This window comes from Centroberyx affinis, unplaced genomic scaffold, assembly GCF_046629955.1.
Source record: "Centroberyx affinis isolate AG114_WGS23_722 - 3 ecotype Tasmania unplaced genomic scaffold, CSIRO-AGI_Caff_v1 ptg001646l_1, whole genome shotgun sequence".
Lineage (NCBI taxonomy): Eukaryota > Metazoa > Chordata > Actinopteri > Beryciformes > Berycidae > Centroberyx > Centroberyx affinis.
The window spans coordinates 1-18,154 of NW_027280079.1; the positions used below are offsets into that span (position 1 = coordinate 1).

At 41.3% G+C, this 18,154-nt stretch overlaps 1 protein-coding gene across 1 annotated transcript in view; it reads right to left on the reverse strand.

Annotated features, from left to right (window-relative positions):
- Nucleotides 1-1,602: 1,602 nt before the first annotated feature.
- The window catches only part of auh (AU RNA binding protein/enoyl-CoA hydratase), a 34,750-nt gene continuing 18,198 nt past the window's right edge, over nucleotides 1,603-18,154 (reverse strand). The window contains exons 7-10 of the mRNA XM_071528275.1: nucleotides 5,808-5,995; nucleotides 5,092-5,142; nucleotides 4,749-4,796; nucleotides 1,603-3,637 (exon numbers count right to left, since the gene is read on the reverse strand). Coding sequence (XP_071384376.1) covers nucleotides 3,560-3,637; nucleotides 4,749-4,796; nucleotides 5,092-5,142; nucleotides 5,808-5,995 — 365 coding nt within the window. The 3' untranslated portion in view covers nucleotides 1,603-3,559. The remainder of the gene's footprint in view (nucleotides 3,638-4,748; nucleotides 4,797-5,091; nucleotides 5,143-5,807; nucleotides 5,996-18,154) is intronic.

An 18,154-nucleotide genomic window follows, 5' to 3' on the forward strand; every position in this document is an offset into this window, starting at 1 on the left:
TTCATTTATACATTATTTAATAGTCATCTTTATAAACTATTAAATAATGTATAAATTAATACCTTAGTTAACATGAACACCATTAGTAAATTACACATTAGTTAACTGTAAGTATTAACTAACCCTTAACTTAGTGACCCTTACTGTAAAGTGTTACAATAAGTAATAAATGTACTTACCATTTGTCCTATGTGGCTGGTTCCTTCGCAGCCATGTTGAAATGGAAGTCTCTTCCTGCCTGGCCATGTGACACATATTGTTTATCATTGCTAGGATACAATGGCTGACTCAACTTACCCACTGGCTCATCTTACCCTGCTCTCCCCATGTCTTTTAAACCCCACTTTCAGGAAAAGAACAGAAGAGTTTTGAATATTTTTGGTACAAAAGATTAATGGATCATTACTGTCTACAGTAGATATTTTCTCCAAGTTATAATTTAAATGTTGAAAAAAGATCCAAGTACGCATACTTTCTGAAGACCTGGTTTGTGATAAAGGAAAATATAGGGGCAAATCCAGTGAACTTGATTAACAATGTGTCATGAATCTGGGGCTGGATTCACAAAACCTTAAGAAAAAAAAACTTCTCAAGTGCCACTTTTTTCTTAACTTTAGTCTTAAGAATAAAAATAGGAAAAAATGCTATTCTCAAAAACAGTTCTTATATATTTTCTTAAATTTCTTCTTATGTTTCTTCTTAAGAAAAATGGGAAAGGAATAAATGGTATTCTTGAAATGAAAGTTCTCAAATTTGTTCTTGATTTTTTTCTTAACTTTAAGACGGCCCTTCACCTGTCTTAAAACTCCTACAGTGAAAAGGTAAGCCTCTAATATCATATATTTAAACAAATTTTAGACAAGTAGGTTATAGTTCAAAGTCTTCATAGGTTCCCCTACACCTAACATTAAGATGAACATTTATTGTAAAGCTTTATTTGGTGTAGGGCCAGGTAGGCCTCTGTCTTATGTTTATTGAAAATAAGCTGCAAATTTTACAGTTACCAACAGCAACCAATGTTTAAATCTTTGCTCTAGTTGCCCTAAATATGTTTTCCCCCAATTGTTTTGTAGATGGAAGCACTTTGGGTTGCCTCCTAGCCTTGTCTCCTAGCCTCAATGGCAGTAAGCCTAAAGTGTATTAACCAGAATTAATTCAGGCCCTATTTTCAGAAGTTCTTAAGTTGGAAAATTACAGAAATTCGTAAGAAATGAGACTGTTACTCAGAAAGTATTGAGGAATTGCACTTAAGAGCCTTCTTAAGAACTTCTTAAAATTTCCTCTTATGTCATTTCTTAAGATCTATCTTAAGAACACATTGGTGAATCCGGCCCCTGGTCTAAACTCTGCTCTGAAATACTGCAGGTCAAAAGGTCTTCAAAATAAAATATGCTGAAACATGTAGGGAAGCCAATGAAAAATATAGGCTTTTTTTTAAAAATACTAAAAAATAAAAAGAAGTGTGCCTTGGCTTTCCAAGTATTCTTTCAAATTTGACTGAATTGAGCACGTTTTTTTGCCAACAGACTTTAAACAGTTTATGCCATGGAGTGTTGTGTGACTAACTGGAGGAACAAAAATGAAGCGCAAACAAGTAGAAAGTCAGAGACAGTCATTTTATTGATTCCTCTACAAAGGCTGTCTATGTCATTAAGAGATAATCCTTTCTCTAACATAAAAAAAACAGTGACTTTGGAAGTGCATTGCTTTAACCATGGAACAACCTGATGTCATGAAATGTTTATGTGGAAAGGATGAGATATGCTGACGGGCTGTGCGCTCATCAAAACATTTTTTTCTATGCAATAGCTTTATTTGTAAGTGTGCCATAGGTTCATGTCCTATGGGCTGTTCCAGATTGAAGAAGGCTTACTTCACTTATTACAATATCATTTCTAGGGTTATCACTGTGGCTAATCATGAAAGTTTTCCAGAGGTGTGACCAAGTCAACTTTGTTCAAGTCCCAAGTCAGTGTCAAGTCTTGAGGCACAAGTCTCACGTCAAGTCCCAAGTCTTGAGGCACAAGTCTCAAGTCAAGTCCCAAGTCTAAATGTCAAGTCCAAGTCAAGTCCATGTCATTAATGTCAAGTCTCAAGTCTAAATGTCAAGTCCAAGTCAAGTCCATGTCATTAATGTCAAGTCTCAAGTCTAAATGTAGAACAGCAAGTCAAGTCAGAACAAATCAAGAGTCCAGTATCAATTTAATATCTTAAAGAAAACTAAATTTCTAGGACTTTTCAATGCAATATGCAACAGAATTTAAATTCAGTCGTCCGCTGGAACAAATCTCATCACTTTCAATCTAAGTCATTTACACAAACACAAGATCTCAAGTCAAGACTTTAGAAACCTTTTCAAGTCATCAAAGTCAAGTCCCAAGTCACCAGAACCCAAGTCAAGTCTCAAGCAATTAAAACTGTGACTTGAATCCCCACCTCTGAAGTTTTCATAAAAGCAGTTTGAGGCTTTAAATTTGTTTACAAGAGCACTGACCCCGAATCAATGAGGACCAAAACACATAGATAGACAAGGAAAGGCAACTCAGAACAGAAAAAATGAACAAAACCAGAACATGTCATGCAAAGTCAGCTCTAATGATTAATCACCGTCTACGTCTGTCTGGATACAGTACTGACTCCTGTGCTATGATCTGTTGGACACCATCTCCAGGTTCTCTGAAGGCCATCAGTTACAGTGTCATCATAACAGGAATCGGACTAGTGGTGGAACGGCTCACAAGACTCGCAGTTCAAGTACACAATGCATTGGGTCAAACGAACATGTTTACCATCCAATTTTAACAATTTAATTTCACAAATAGCTTTAGACAGGGGTATGATGAGATGTTAAAATATGATTAGAACGTGATTGGTAATAATCTCAAACTCAAAACTCCACCTCTGATTAAATTACGAAGTGATTTAGTAGAAGGTTGCACATGAGGGAAAAACAAGTCCGTGTCAGCATTTCATGCAGATATCATTAGCGTTATCTCCTGCTTGTATCCCTCATGGATTAGAGTTTAGCTTACATTACTCCTCCACACTTTTGGGACAGAGTATGGCGAGACATTTCTCCCCCCCGTAAAAAGCGATAAATCTTCTGACACATTCACCTGCTCGTGTATTCACAGAAGTTTATGGCGGATGGCATTTCTGGATTAGTTAATTAGCGAAGGAGGCTACTGGTTAGCTTAGCTACCGACTGCCAACAGCAAAACCATCATAACCAGTTAATGTTACAGACGGCAGAAATATGATTCAGTATTGTACGCGATGGTCGATGCTTACTTAGCACGACGATTCCACCACTTCTGAAAGTAATAGTTGACATAGCCAGCAAGTGCTTTAGCTTTTAGCCTGATATTTTCAAATCAGTGGCCAAATTGCTTGCCAACATAAACCCAAAGTTGTGTTCAGATGTACGTCCCGAGGGTATCGGCTCGGGCAGGTTGGTGTTTTTTTTACATGTACCGTTCCACCCCTAAATATGACAGAAGCAGTGACAGGAGAGCTGAAGGCAGTACTTTGTGATTGCTTTTTTTATTCTTCCGGGCCCTTACTCCCCCTTGAAGCGAGGAGGCCTCTTCTCCTTGAATGCGGTGAGACCCTCCAATCGGTCCTTTGTCGGTATCACCTTGGGAACGACACAAACGTGTCAGTGCTCAGACAAGAGTTAAGAGTCTAACAGCCCTGTGACTTTCCCGCACACTTTCACCCACGTGACCAAAAGTGGTGAACAGAGCGACCGGCCGACAATACGATCCTCAGAGCCCCTGCTGTTGTGGGGCTAAAAAGATGTACTATTTTATCTTTAGTCGTTTAGTCCAATGATTCTCAACCTTTTTCATATCAAGAACCCCTAATTTAGTCCACATTAGGCCTACAGACCCCCATTTGATAAGGTTTTGTCTCTCAGACCCAAATCTGAGAATATTTTTATTGTTAGATATGATTTTGTCCAGAATTCCATGACTATCTGTATTGTAGGTAGAGAGATAACAGAGAAACTATGATCAAAACAGTCATTCTTCTACATTCTCCAGTTGTGTTAACTTCTTGTAAATGAAATCATGGTGAAGTTTAACAATTCATCAATTTGCTGGGGACCCCCTGGAACCCCCTCAAGGACTCCTGGTGGTCCGCGGACCCCACACTGAGAACCAGTGGTTAAGTCATCCCTATTAACAACAATTCAAGACTCAAGAAGACTCAATTGTCTCGTATAGTGCATACAACATGAAAGTGAACTCCAACACTCAACGCATTTTTGTATGAACTTTAAGAGACAAGGAACGTTTTCTATGCACAAGAGAGTTCAAAAACAAAATATATTTGATACAGTTGGATAAGTAATAGTGAATTGATATGTTGGTAACACTTTACAATAAGGGTCACTAACCCTTAATTAACAGTTAACTAATGTGTAATTTAATAATGATGTTCATGTTAACTAAGGTATTAATTTATACATTATTTAATAGTTAAATAATTTATAAATTAATACCTTAGTTAACATGAACACCATTAGTACATGATTACCAGACACATTAGTTAACTGTTAACTAAGGGTTAGTTAATGCTTATTAAGCATTAACTAGAATGCTTAACTTGCATGCAATGCATTAATGCAATGCATTGCAATACATTAACTTAATGCTTATTAAGCATTAACTAACCCTTAACTTGTGACCCTTATTGTATAGTGTTACCGATATGTCAATAGGTAAAGTAGCTCAAATACTCACCTGGGCATAGCATGCCTCTTCAATTGCCAGTCCTGTAGATAAATCAACCTGGAAGAGATATGATATCACTTAGGCTACATTCACACTGTAGCTGTCCCAATTCTGTCATTTTTCTGCTTTTTTTTTTGACTCGAATCTGACGTTTTCTAATCAGTGTGAATGGAGTCTACTACTAGAACAACTTGGACTAGAGTAATGTTCCTAAAGAGGGCGATGTAAGGTTTCCTGAATCAAGTGAACATCTATCATCATAGGACCAATGACTTCATAATCATTCAGCAAACATATTAAACGTGTAGTGTCTGTAGTGTGTGTGTAGTGGTATGTTCTGAGTTCACCTTACCTCCATCCCCTGGTTAATAGCCAATTTTGCCATCCTAATCGCAATTGGACCCTGAGGGAGCCAATAATGAAACAGTAACTACCTTTTTGGAGGTTAGGGTTAGACAGTTATACAAACCATTGTGTCTGATTTGATTATTTAAAATTGCTCTTACTGTACAGTAATGCAAATTAATCAAGGCCTAAAATTAACAAGGAGAGTTTATATACTCATGAATTTTATTGCTGACATCACAAATATGTCTGTCCAGGGCTGCCATTTTAATGCTAAGAAATTAAATAATAATAAATAAGAATAAACTGTATTCATAGAGCACTTTTCATACAAACGATGCAGTTCAAAGTGCTTCACATAAAAAAAAGATGCTTGATATTAAAAGAAATACAAACTGAAAACATACAAATTAAAACAAGGGCAAATGGAAAGGAGTAGCAATAAGTAGATGAGTCGATGGTAAAAGGGACAGTAAAAACAGAAACTGGTAAAATCAATATAATATGTAAAAAAAATAAAAAAGTAAAAACAGAATGACTTCAATTAAAAGCCAAGTTAAATAAATAGGTTTTTAGCTGCCGTTTAAAAATGTTCACTGAGCTCGAATCTCTTATGGCTTTAGGTATGGTATTCCATAATTTTGGATTTTAAATGAAAATTTTCTGCATTATTTCAATTCAAGTAAACAGGACAAGTAATCATTTCTGACGTGCTCTTCATACCTGAGGGTTGAACTCCCGGGCGAGCTCCAGAGCCCGGAGGTAGGCGGCGTCACCGCTCTTGTTCTGCTCCACAGAGTGGCTGACCAGGCCGAGGCGGCGAGCCTCCGCTCCGTCCACCACCCGAGCTGCAAATATAAGCTCCTTAGCAAGGGAAACATTGATGGCCCTGGGTAGTCGCTGGGTGCCACCTGCGGAAGAAAGATGAGAAATTGGATAGGGCAAAGCCTCAAACCTAGACACTCGAAAGCTGCGATATGCAACTATTTTCACGTTAAAATAACAGACACAATTTTCCCCATGTTTCTCTCTCCGTCTTATCTCTTGATTAGTCAACAAGGCGTAACCGCAAAGTCGCGCAAAGTAGCTTTTTACATTGCAAAACCCTGCCTCGAAACTCGGAAAACTAGAAACTTCTTTGTCTTTTGTTAAACCCCGGCTTCATGCCAAGGCTGAACACCAAGACCGGCCACAAGCTAAGACCAGCGAGAAACAAAATTCAAATCTTGCTGCTAAAGACATTTTTGCGCTCCTTGCCATTGATTTTTATCACGGTTTGTACTTTGAAGTTGAGCCTTGCTTTTTAAAAGTTAATTGAAATGATCATCGCCGGGCCCGCGAAGTTTCAAAGCTATTTTAAGAACATTTTAATCTGTTAATTAGTAAAGCCTGAAGCCTCATCTCAACTGACCACTAGTAGTAGGCCTACGTCCTTCCTACGAGATTCTGTCGACAGCCGGGCCAGTCGCGGATTCTCATACAGGACGAGCCCATCATCCAGAGACCCGTTTGCCGTTGCTATAGGCGACCCGTCTATTGCCGAGTTCGTCCGACCTGCCGATCTTCAGGAGACCGATTTCTAAACGAGTAAACCTCCTAACGGACACCGGCAAGTAGGCTGTAACATTTTCCATGTCTTTCTGCTGAGAGGATGCAAAAGCTTTTTCTAAAATTAGCGCCTAATTCAATCAGGAAAGTTACTGTAGTCTAATTTATCCCTTAGAGCATCCTGCCTCGTTTCTCTGGTTTATTGACCCAAACTGACATAACTCTATTTACTGTTGCCAATTACTATTCCTAATTTTAAATTTCATTATTCAGACTATAACTTCAGTGTCTTATTCTGGTTTATCAACAAAGTTTGATGGTTTTATGTGAAACTGTTCAGAAGGTATATGCCTTTTTGTGAGAAGCCACGCCCACCACCATGCCACCCCTTCGGCCAATTGGTATGACAAGTTAATCAGTTCTTCCACGCCCCATGACCAATCTTTCCACCAAGTTTCGTTCAAATCCATTGATTACTTTCTGAGATAACCTGCAAACAGGCAATGGAATGGAATGGGGTGAAAACATAACCCCCATCCAGTTCCATTGGCGGAGGTAATGATCTTCATGGATTAAAGGAATAGTTCACCCAAAAATTAAAATTCTGTCATCCTCTACTCACCCTCATGCCAAATGAAACACAGGTGAAATTTGTTAGTCCATATAACACACAGGGAGGTTGCCAGCACAACTTGGTAGCAGCCTTCTCCAAAACAACTGAAGTCAATGGGGACCTGTTCTTTAGAGTTCCAAAACAAAAACAGCCAAACAATCACACTGTGAACAGAAAGACCTATACACCATTATTTGTTGCAAATCAATCAGCTGTAGTTAAGATTTGCACTAAATGATGGTGTAAATATACTGTAGGTCTTTTTGGAACTCTGAAGAACTGGTCCCCACTGACTCCAGTTGTTTTGGAGAAGGCTGCTATGGAGTTGTGCTGGCAACCTCCCTGTGTGTTATATGGACAAACTTCACCTGTGTTTCAACTGGCATGAGGCTGACTAGATGATGACAGAATTTTCATTTTTGGGTGAACTATTCCTTTAAATGTCCCCCAGAGATTAGCATATAGGCACTAGGTTGTATCATGTTGACTCATACCATGGGATACATGCATCTGAAATTGAAAAGGGAGACACTCAAATGAAATGAAAGAGGAGAAGTTTACTCATTCAATGATGGCAAGCACACGCATATCTAATTGATTTTAGAACTCAAAATTGATTTATTTAAAACTGGGTGATACAGAAACCTTTTCTACCCCCCTCCATTTAGTTAAATGTGTCTGAATTTCCCAAACTTAAGTAACTTTGCCCAGCTACTTATCAGTGACGTCAATGCTGTATGATGTTCTTATTATAAAACTTAAGCATTAGGCAATTATTCTGTAAATGTGACTCTTCTAGTTTCATGCTCCATCAATATTCTGTTTCTTTATGTGCAACCTTTTGTTCACAAGGTTTCTAGCGCTTCAACTTCTTGCTCAACTGTTACTCAAGAACTTGGATGGAAATGTGTTTACACACTGGAAGAGCATGTGGAAGGTTTCAACACAGGAACCTGATGTAGCAATTCCCAGCACTCCCTTGTTCACGCTGGTCATTACTCATTCTCATAACATTCGTTTTTCACTGTCACTGAGCCCTTCTCTGTAAAACATAAACGCAATACTATAATAAAATAAGATAATGAATAGGTATTTATGTTGGAAATGGATAATCCTCTACACTACTGAACAGTATACCTTTATGATTCCAATAGCTGCTTATTTCATACGAGACAGCTTAAATATATCTCTGCCAATATTGCGTCATGTATTTATATCATTAGCTGCGTTTCTTGTAAATTCTACCAACACCCCCCATGGCCTTCCATAATATTTTAGAGACAAGCGTCATATTGCATCATAGTTCAAGAAATTTTTGCAACCGTTTTTCCAGAAATCATCATATTGCAATTCCATTTTTCCATTCAAAAGGTGAAATGGAACTAGAGAATTTGAAGAGTAAGTGTATGAACTTGTGTATTTTTATTACTAAAAATACCACTTTGCAATATACTGATGTTGAAGACAGGCAGAACATTTAGTTGACAGAAGAGCAGAGCTGAGTGTTCAGTCCTCAAATTGGCTAATCTAACAAATCTCTTCTGTGAAGCATGGATCTTAAGGACACTGGTAGCACATGTCAAGAGTCCAAGCAGTATTCCAGTATGAGGTAAAGGCAAGCCAATATACAGATATAGCAGAGCATAAAAAAATATTTTGGATAAACACAGGGAAATAACATCATCGCTATAAACCACCTTAAAATTGTTCATTACGAAAACAATAGTCAAACTAGAAGGCACTTGGTAGAACACAAACCACCGCCAATGCTGAGCAATTCTCAAACTTGCATCCTCTGTAACGGTTTGTTTATCATTTGTCTTCCAGGTTTGATTTTCTAACAAAATAGCACATGAATGCAATGTTGTTTAGCAGCTGACTTGGAAGACTTTCCCACCAGCATATGAATACAGCATATTAGTTATGGCTAAAAAACTACAGGCTATTTATCTAATGGCAGAAATCCCATATCTGAATCATCACCAATATCTAATCAACTGATCCTTAGGCCCAGGGCTATCTGACCACCAAATTTCAACCAAATCCGTTTGAAACTTTTTGAGATATCTTGCCAACAGACAGACTTGCAAGGGTAAATATAACCTCCTTCCAACTTCACTGGCAGAGGTAAAAATTAGAGAAGTACATTTCCTGAAGAGGAAAGCATGGGCTAGCTGAAAGCAGCTTAAAATGTTGTTGATGTATTTATATCCTCAGTCCAGAAAGCAGCAGCACAGCACTATTTCCACTCAGTGGATAGTCTTCTACCAAACTCTACCCGCCTCCATGTGCAATTGTTTACAATCTGACCCGACTGTCCACAAAACTAGATCACGCAGCAAGTAACGCACTTTTACCCCACAGCAGTCTGCGCTGCAGCAGAGAAAAATAATTCCATGACTTCCTGATTAGTGAAAGTGTGCGTAATGGCGGAATTGTGTCATGTTTACACTTAACTCCCCCGTGGAGCCTACAAATGGCTTTTTTTTTTTTTTTAGATTTTTGACAGATCCCATTTGGACTCATTGTTAGCAGCAAGAGACTAGCAACGGGAGTGCCATTTCAACCAACAGCTGACTTGGGAGCCAATACTATCTGCGGGTCCAAGTACTACAAGTATGTAAGAGACAACTTATGTACAGGTCCAAATTTGCCAAACTTATCCTTGAATCACTTTTTGGGTTCAACTGTTGGAGGTTACTGTTGACCACCAGATGTCACTATTCACTCTCCAACATTCATTTCTATGGCTAAAAATGAATAAAAGTTCCATGTTAAAATGTATTGAGTATCAAAAGGTTAAAGCTCTTGAACACTGGAGCGGAGTCTCTTGCTCAAAGTATGTAGAAGATTGGATAAAAATAACGTTGAAGGAACAATATGTGTGCTAGCTTTCAGTTTGTCCACTAATCATTTCCTGTTGACTCATTTATTGGAGATGGACTTTGATAGAACAAGCCATCTCATAAAAACAGTGCTAAAATTGATGTTCTACTTGTGGTTATGTTGGTTGGAGCTGACTGACTAACCGACCGACTGACATTGCGATCCTTTGAGCTCCTGCTGTCGCGGGGATAAAAATAAGATATGATAGGAAAATATGTGTGGATGTGTGTGTGCGCAAGTGCCATCATGGTATAAGCTGCATGAGTTTGTCCCACTTTCAAAAGGTTGCACTCGGAGCTTAAATTACCATTGCACATCACTAGGCAACAGAACTCCACTGTGCTAGTCTACTTCAAGTGACTCTATTCAGCCTGGATTTGTTTACATTTTGACCTCTTTTCTTCTGTGGCATTTCTACTCACTCTGCCTCAAAGAACATTTGAGGTTTGATGTCTGGTGTTTAATCACAAAGCATGGTGAATTGGTAACTAGGATTTCAAAAATAACGAGGGAACATGTTTTTTTTAATATATATTTAGCGCTGTTTTCCTGTAAAGCAAATCCTTGCATGCAACATGTTGAAAAATGGATCTTATGTCCATGACTAACTCTGTGCCAGTCTGATCTGTGCACAAGTCCAACAAGAGCTACCTGATGCAGCGCATATTGCAGGAACACAAACGCATACAGACATGATTGCTCATGTTTCACCATGTATGAGGAAGTTTGCTGAGAGGAACAATGTTGTCAATCTTAATTTTAAGACAAAGGACCTCTTTTTAAAAGGATCTTGGCCAGGCTTCCAGGGAAATATGAAGAAGTGATGTCGTGTGGAGATGCACCACTTCACAGCAAATGGACCTGACACTTTGAATGGAAATTAAATGTTTATATGCCATACAGTCATATTTATTTCAATTTGTGCTTGTTAGAAATATTATTAATAGGCTTTTGTACAGAGGGAGTGCTTTGTACAAAAAAATACCTTCCTTAAATGTTTTCTCACTCTAACTTTTTTATGTTTTTTTAGGACACGATAACAAGACTGCCCATATACAGTAATTTTATTTCAGTCATTCCAGGCTATGCAGTTTGAAACTGTCATAAGACTGCAATTTCCTTTATCTGGAGAGCTAATAACTGAAACCTCAAAAAGGCATTTTTCGGTGGAATTCCCCTTAAGTATTTGTGAGTTAACAGATTAAATCTTTGTATAACACTTCAGTTTATAAAGGTCAGAGTACAGAGTGTTTCCACAATCAGAGGGCAGCAGATCACGAGGCATGACAACATGAGGAAAACCCATACTATAATAATAATAATGATAGCACTGTACTCTTGAGTATGCGCTATCAGCTACTCTACGCTATACCGTATATAGAAAAAGCCAGGGCCTAACACTTTTAAACATTTTAACAATTAACTGTATGTAACTACATGTATATGTATAAGCCATATGTAATGTATTAGAACAAAAATGACTACATGGTGTTGTTAGTGGTAGGGTTAGACCAATATATCAGGCCTATATAGGCCTTATCAACCAATCTATGTCATCCACTGCTGATATGAAGGTGCCTCCCTGGAAAAACCTGCAAAGAAATATGATATTTGAGTAGTCATGTGGTTTTGATATTTGATTTTGGATATTTTAATTTCCTACTGATACCTGTGAACAAGTTATACTTACCACAGGTCAGATTATGGGTGCACGCAGAGTTAGAATAGCAGGCTTAGGCCAAACCACTTCAGATCAGTAGCACTCACTTCCATAACCATGACATGTTTTGAAACACTGGTGTTGATCTCTATCTTCCCTGTTGTCAGCTCACAACTGGACCCTCACCAGTATATAGTGCATATAAAGCCAAAAGAGGAACGCAGGATGCTGTAGGATGTTTCTTCCACTCCCTCCTACAGCAACTGGACTCCCCTGGCCACCATGCCCGGGATCTCTTCACAGTTTCCTCAGTGACGGACCCCAAACCCCAAAAAAGTCAGGGTGGGCACCACTACATCATCCACTATCATCACCAACACCGGAGCTCCTCAAGGCTGTGTTCTGAGCCCCTTTCTGTACACCCTTGACACCAATGAATGTCTCACCTACATCTCGATGTCTCCAAGACTAAGGAACTGCTCATCAACGTCCGCAATGAACCTAGCACCCCCAATCATCACTGGTCTCCCTACTCCCAACCTCCCAGCTCTCATTGACACTGCCATCCTTTGCAAAGCACGAATCATTGCACTCGACCCCAGCCACTCCCTTAACCCATGCTTCATCCTACTCTACCATCTGGCCAGAGATACAGATCCCTGATCTGTAAAAAGGCATGCTTCAGCAAGAACTTTGTGCCCTCTGCTATCACTGCCCTCCATAGACCAGTGATTCTCAACCTTTTTCATATCAAGGACCCCTAATTTAGTCCACATTAGAGCCACGGACCCCCATTTGGACAGTCCACCATTGAGATTTTGTCTCTCGGACCCAAATCTGAGAATATTTTTATTGCTATATATGATTTTGTCCAGAATTCCATGACTGTCTGTATTGTAGGTAGAGAGATAACAGAGAAACTATGATCAAAACAGTCATTCTTCTACATTCTCTAATTGTGTTAACTTCTTGTAAATGAAGTTTAATGATTCATCAATTTGCTGGGGACCCCCTCAAGGACCCCTGGTGGTCCCCGGACCCCACGTTGAGAACCACTGCCATAGACTATAAATGGACCTATGCTCTTATGACTGTTTCTTGTGTCCCCGATTTCTCTGAATTTGCTGGATGTTGTTTCAACTATTGTGTGTGTACAGGCTGTGGAAACAAATTTCCACTAAGAGCACAATAAAAAAATCGACCTATCTATCTATCTATCTATCTATCTGTCTATCTATCTATCTATCTATCTATCTATCAGCATAGCCAATGTTGCTCCATTGGCGTTTTGGTATGCGGTCCTTTGGCTGACCCAGGCGCTGTCTCAAGTGTGTTTCCAGGTATGTAGGCGGAGTTCCTGAGAAGTTCTGGAGGGTTTTTACCAACCACAATAGCCCAGTGTTTTTTTAATCCTGGCAATCACCTAAACTCCTCTTTCCTTTTCCAAAACAGTGTAGGCGTTAACTTGTAGTAAACCTTTCAAAAGTGCACAGACGGACATCCGCATGCCACACAGCTTGTAAAATTGTTGCCACACAGCTTGTAAAATTAAAATTGCAACCATGTACCTGAGTGAAAAAAACGTCATGTCAACCTCCTAGTGTTCACTATAAGTAGCCTAGGATATGTGGGATATTTTGTGATATCTCTCACTTGACATCACAAATTGTGTAAATGTGCCAAAACTCACAAAAAACGAGAAATATCTGCTGTGGTTTGTTTATGGTTGATTTTAAATTCATAAATTGCAACAAAATCTTGTTCTTCTGCTTTATTGGACATTAACTTAAACCCGACAGAAGACCAGCAGCAAGCAAAGTAAACAAGGACGTAAAACAGTATCAAATGGACTATTATAGCTGAAATGTAGTGATAATTGTTCAATTGCAATTATTTAAAGATATGGTTTTTTTTTCTCTTCTTTTTCCCTGTATTGTTTTTCATGTATTTCTTTGTTTTTATTGGATTGTTGTCTACTGATTGGTTATTTTTTTTTTTTTCTGCTCAGTTTGTGTGCTTCTTATTGTTTGTTTTTTTCCTTAAGTTGAGGGGAGGTCTGTTGTATAAGCCTGTGGTTTCTTGACCTCTCCTGTCACATCTTTTATTTTTTTCATTATCTGGATTTTCAGAATCAGAATCAGAATCAGAAATACTTTATTGATCCCCGAGGGGAAATTGGGTTACATTGCAGCTGCTCACATTGTAGAAGTGAATATATACAAGCGTAGAGAAATTATAAGAAATTATAAGAAAAATAGAAATACGAAAGTAAGAAATATGTAAAATATGTGCATTATACTACAATATATAACAATGAGAATAAAATAATAATAATAATATAGAAATAAGAGAAATAAGAATTCTGTACAATATGCATCATACTCCAATATATACATACACCAGTGTAAATAATTAAATAATTAATAAGTATTGCACAGTTGAATTATTGCAGTTGAATTATTGCACACAAAAAAATGGTATTGCACAGTTAGATATAAGTTATAAGTTATGGGTAATAACTGCTGACAGGATGAAATAAGTTCAAGAGCCAGTCTACTGACTCAGAGTGTCTGACACTCTGAGGGAGGAGTTGTAAAGTTTGATGGCCACAGGCAGGAATGAGTTCCTGTGGCGCTCTGTGGTGCATCTCGGTGGAATGAGTCTTGCACTGAATGTGCTCCTGTGCTTGACCAGCAAGTCATGGAGCGGGTGGGAGACATTGTCCAAGATGCCATGTAACTTGGACAGCATCCTCCTCTGTGACACTGCCACCAGAGAGTCCAGCTCCACCCCCACAACGTCACTGGCCTTGCGGATCAGTTTGTTGAGTCTGTTGGCGTCTGCTGCCCTCAACCTGCTGCCCCAGCACACCACAGCAAACAGGAGAGCACTGGCCACCACAGACTCATAAAACATCCTCAGCATTGTCCGGCAGATGTTGAAGGACCTCAGCCTCCTCAGAAAGTAGAGACGGCTCTGGCCCTTCTTGTAGAGAGCTTCAGTGTTCTTAGCCCAGTTCAGTTTATTGTCAATGTACACTCCCAGGTACTTGTAGTCCTCCACAGTGTCCACACTGACCCCCTCGATGGAAACAGGGGTCACCGGTGTCTTGGCCCTCCTCAGATCCACAACCAGCTCCTTAGTCTTTGCCACGTTGAGCTGCAGATGGTTCTGCTCACACCATGTGACAAAGTTTCCCACCACAGCCCTATACTCAGCCTCCTCACCCTTGCTGATACATCCAACTATAGCAGAGTCATCAGAGAACTTCTGAAGGTGGCAGGACTCTGTGTTGTAGTTGAAGTCCGTGGTGTAGAGGGTGAAGAGGAAGGGAGATAGGACTGTCCCCTGCGGGGCCCCAGTGTTGCTGACCACTCTGTCTGACACACAGTGTTGCAAGCGCACATACTGCGGTCTGCCAGTCAGGTAGTTGACAATCCAGGACACGAGGGGGGCATCCACCTGCATCGCTGTCAGCTTCTCACCCAGTAGAGCCGGCCGGATGGTGTTGAAAGCACTGGAGAAGTCAAAAAACATGACCCTCACCGTGCTCGCCGGTTTGTCCAGGTGGGCGTAGACGCGGTTTAGCAGGTAGATGACGGCGTCCTCAACTCCAAGTCGGGGCTGGTAGGCGAACTGGAGGGGGTCCAAGAGTGGCTTGACCATGGGTCGGAGCTGTTCCAGGACAAGTCTCTCCAGGGTCTTCATGATGTGGGAGGTCAATGCCACCGGTCTGTAGTCCTTGGAGCCAGCGGGACGCGGCGTCTTCGGCACAGGAACGAGGCAGGACGTCTTCCACAGCACGGGGACCCTTTGAAGACTCAGGCTCATGTTGAAGACATGGTGAAGTACTCCACATAGCTGGGGGGCACAGGCTTTGAGCACCCTGGGGCTGACACCATCAGGGCCTGCAGCCTTGCTTGAGTGGAGTCTCATCAGCTGTCTTCTCACATGGTCAGCTGTGAAGCACACTGTAGAGGTTACAGGTAGGGGAGGGGGAGGGGTGGAGTTGTCAGGTTGGAGAGGGCAGTCAGTCTGGGAGCCAGAGGGGGGGGAAGTGGGACCCTCAGTGGAGGATGGGGGGCTGTAGGAGGGGGGAGGGGGGGGCGATTGAGTAGATGTTGGTTGGAGGCAGACGACAGATGAGTCAAGGGGGGGCTGGGCAGGGGTCACTGTGTCAAATCTGTTGAAGAACAGATTAAGTTCGTTGGCTCTGTCCGAGCCGCCCTCAGCCCCTCTGCCGCCAGTCGGCCTGAAACCAGTGATGGTCTTCATGCCGCTCCAGACCTCTCTCATGTTGTTCTGCTGGAGTTTCTGCTCCAGCTTCCTCCTGTACTTCTCTTTAGCCTCCCGGATCTTCCCTTTCAGGTGACTTTGGATTGTTCTCACCTCTTCCCTATTGCCAGCTCTGAAAGCCCTTTTCTTTGTGTTGAGGATGGCTTTGATTTCCTTTGTTACCCATGGCTTGTTATTTGGATAACAATGGACAGTCTGTGCTGGGACAGTGCAATCCACACAGAAGTTAATGTAGTCTGTTATACACTCTGTGAGCCCATCAATGTCCTCTCCATGCGTCTCACAGAGTGCCTGCCAGTCTGTCACCTCAAAACAGCCCTGAAGTGTCTCATAGGCCTCCTCCGACCATCTCCTCACTGTCCTTGTGGTCGCAGGCTGTCTTTTCACCAGAGGCACATAGCAGGGGTTGAGGTGCACAAGGTTGTGGTCTGACCTACCCAGGGGGGGGAGGGGAGAAGAGCTGTATGCATCCTTCACGTTAGCATACAACAAGTCCAGCGTCCTCTCCTCTCTGGTTGGACAGCTCACATACTGGGTGAAGTTGGGCAAGATTGTTGCCATGGTGACATGGTTGAAGTCACCCGAGATTGCTATGAGAGCACTCGGGTGCTGAGTCTGGAGTCGAGCTATGGCGGTGTGAATGATGTTACACGCCGACGTCGGGTTGGCAGAGGGGGGGATGTAAACAGCCACCATGATGACATGTGACATTTCCCTGGGCAAATAATACGGCCGGAGTCCCACGGCTAACAGTTCAATGTCCGGGCAACAAATACGTTCCTTGATCGTAATGTGACCAGGATTGCACCATCTGTTGTTAACTAGAACAGCAAGCCCTCCGCCTTTACGCTTACCGCTCTCGGTGCAATCCCTGTCGGCCCGAACAGTCTGAAAGCCGTTGATGGAGACGTTGTGGTCGGGGATATCCTGGTGCAGCCATGTCTCAGTGAAGCACATAATACTACACTCCCGGAACTCCCTCTGACTCCTGGCTAGCGCCGTTAGCTCATCCATCTTATTTGCCAGTGATCTTACGTTTCCCATGACGAGAGAGGGGAGATACGGCTTGTATCTCCTTCTCTCCCTCCGTGCCTCTGCCTTCCGCTGTCTTGACCTCCTTCCTTTACCCCGTCGTCCCCGAAACTTTCTTCTAAGCTCCTCGGGGATTTGGTGGGTTACACCAGCCATGCCGGCCGGTCGGAGCGCCATCAGCTGATCCCGGCTGTAGACAGTCCCAGTAGAGCCGCTGAGTAGTTGTGCACTGGCGGCATGACGCTCAGAAAAAAGTAATCCAAGCGCCAGAAAAGTGATTAAAACTCCTCTAAACCGCATGGTTACAGAGGGGCACAACTTAGAAACCTAACTAGTTACTATGTTAAGCTAAAAGAACAAGATAGAACAAGATAATTAGGAAAAAGTGCGAAAAGAGCGAGAGCAACTGCAACAAGCGGCCGTCCTGGTCGACGCCTGCGCTGAAGATTTTATGCAGTTTTGTGTGTGTGCAAATAAAATAAAATAAAAATAAAACATGTGGAACTGCAGTGTGAGTGCTACTTTGTTGAAAGGACATGATTTAATCACTTTTTGGAGTCAACGGTTGAATAAACTGAGAATACCATTGGCCTTGTGTCTGTGTATTGGACAACAGCGCTCCTGGCGACCTGGAGCTATGAATGAAGTAAGTGATGAAACTTTCAACACAATCAATCGTCACAATGGCAAAAACTAGGAAAATAACACCTGGGTTGGAAAGAAGCAGAATCATCCTTTAAGACAAAGACGTTCTAGCTGTTTTCTGCTGCTTAGTAGCAGGTCAGTAAACAAGATTGTTCCAGGGCATTAGACCACTACTGACGTTTTCTGTCCCTCTCTTTCCTGGGAGTGTCCCAGCAGTGATTAAATCTCCAAAGACTTGGATGGACGCCAGCGCTCTGAGTGACCTATTTCTATCCGGCAGAGACTGGCAGTGGACACGCGGCAGCGAGGCGCCTTCTTCCCTTTCTTTCCTTTTACAGAAAATCTGCTATAAACGGAAGAGTCGAGGAATTAAGTAGCTTTCCCTCACTT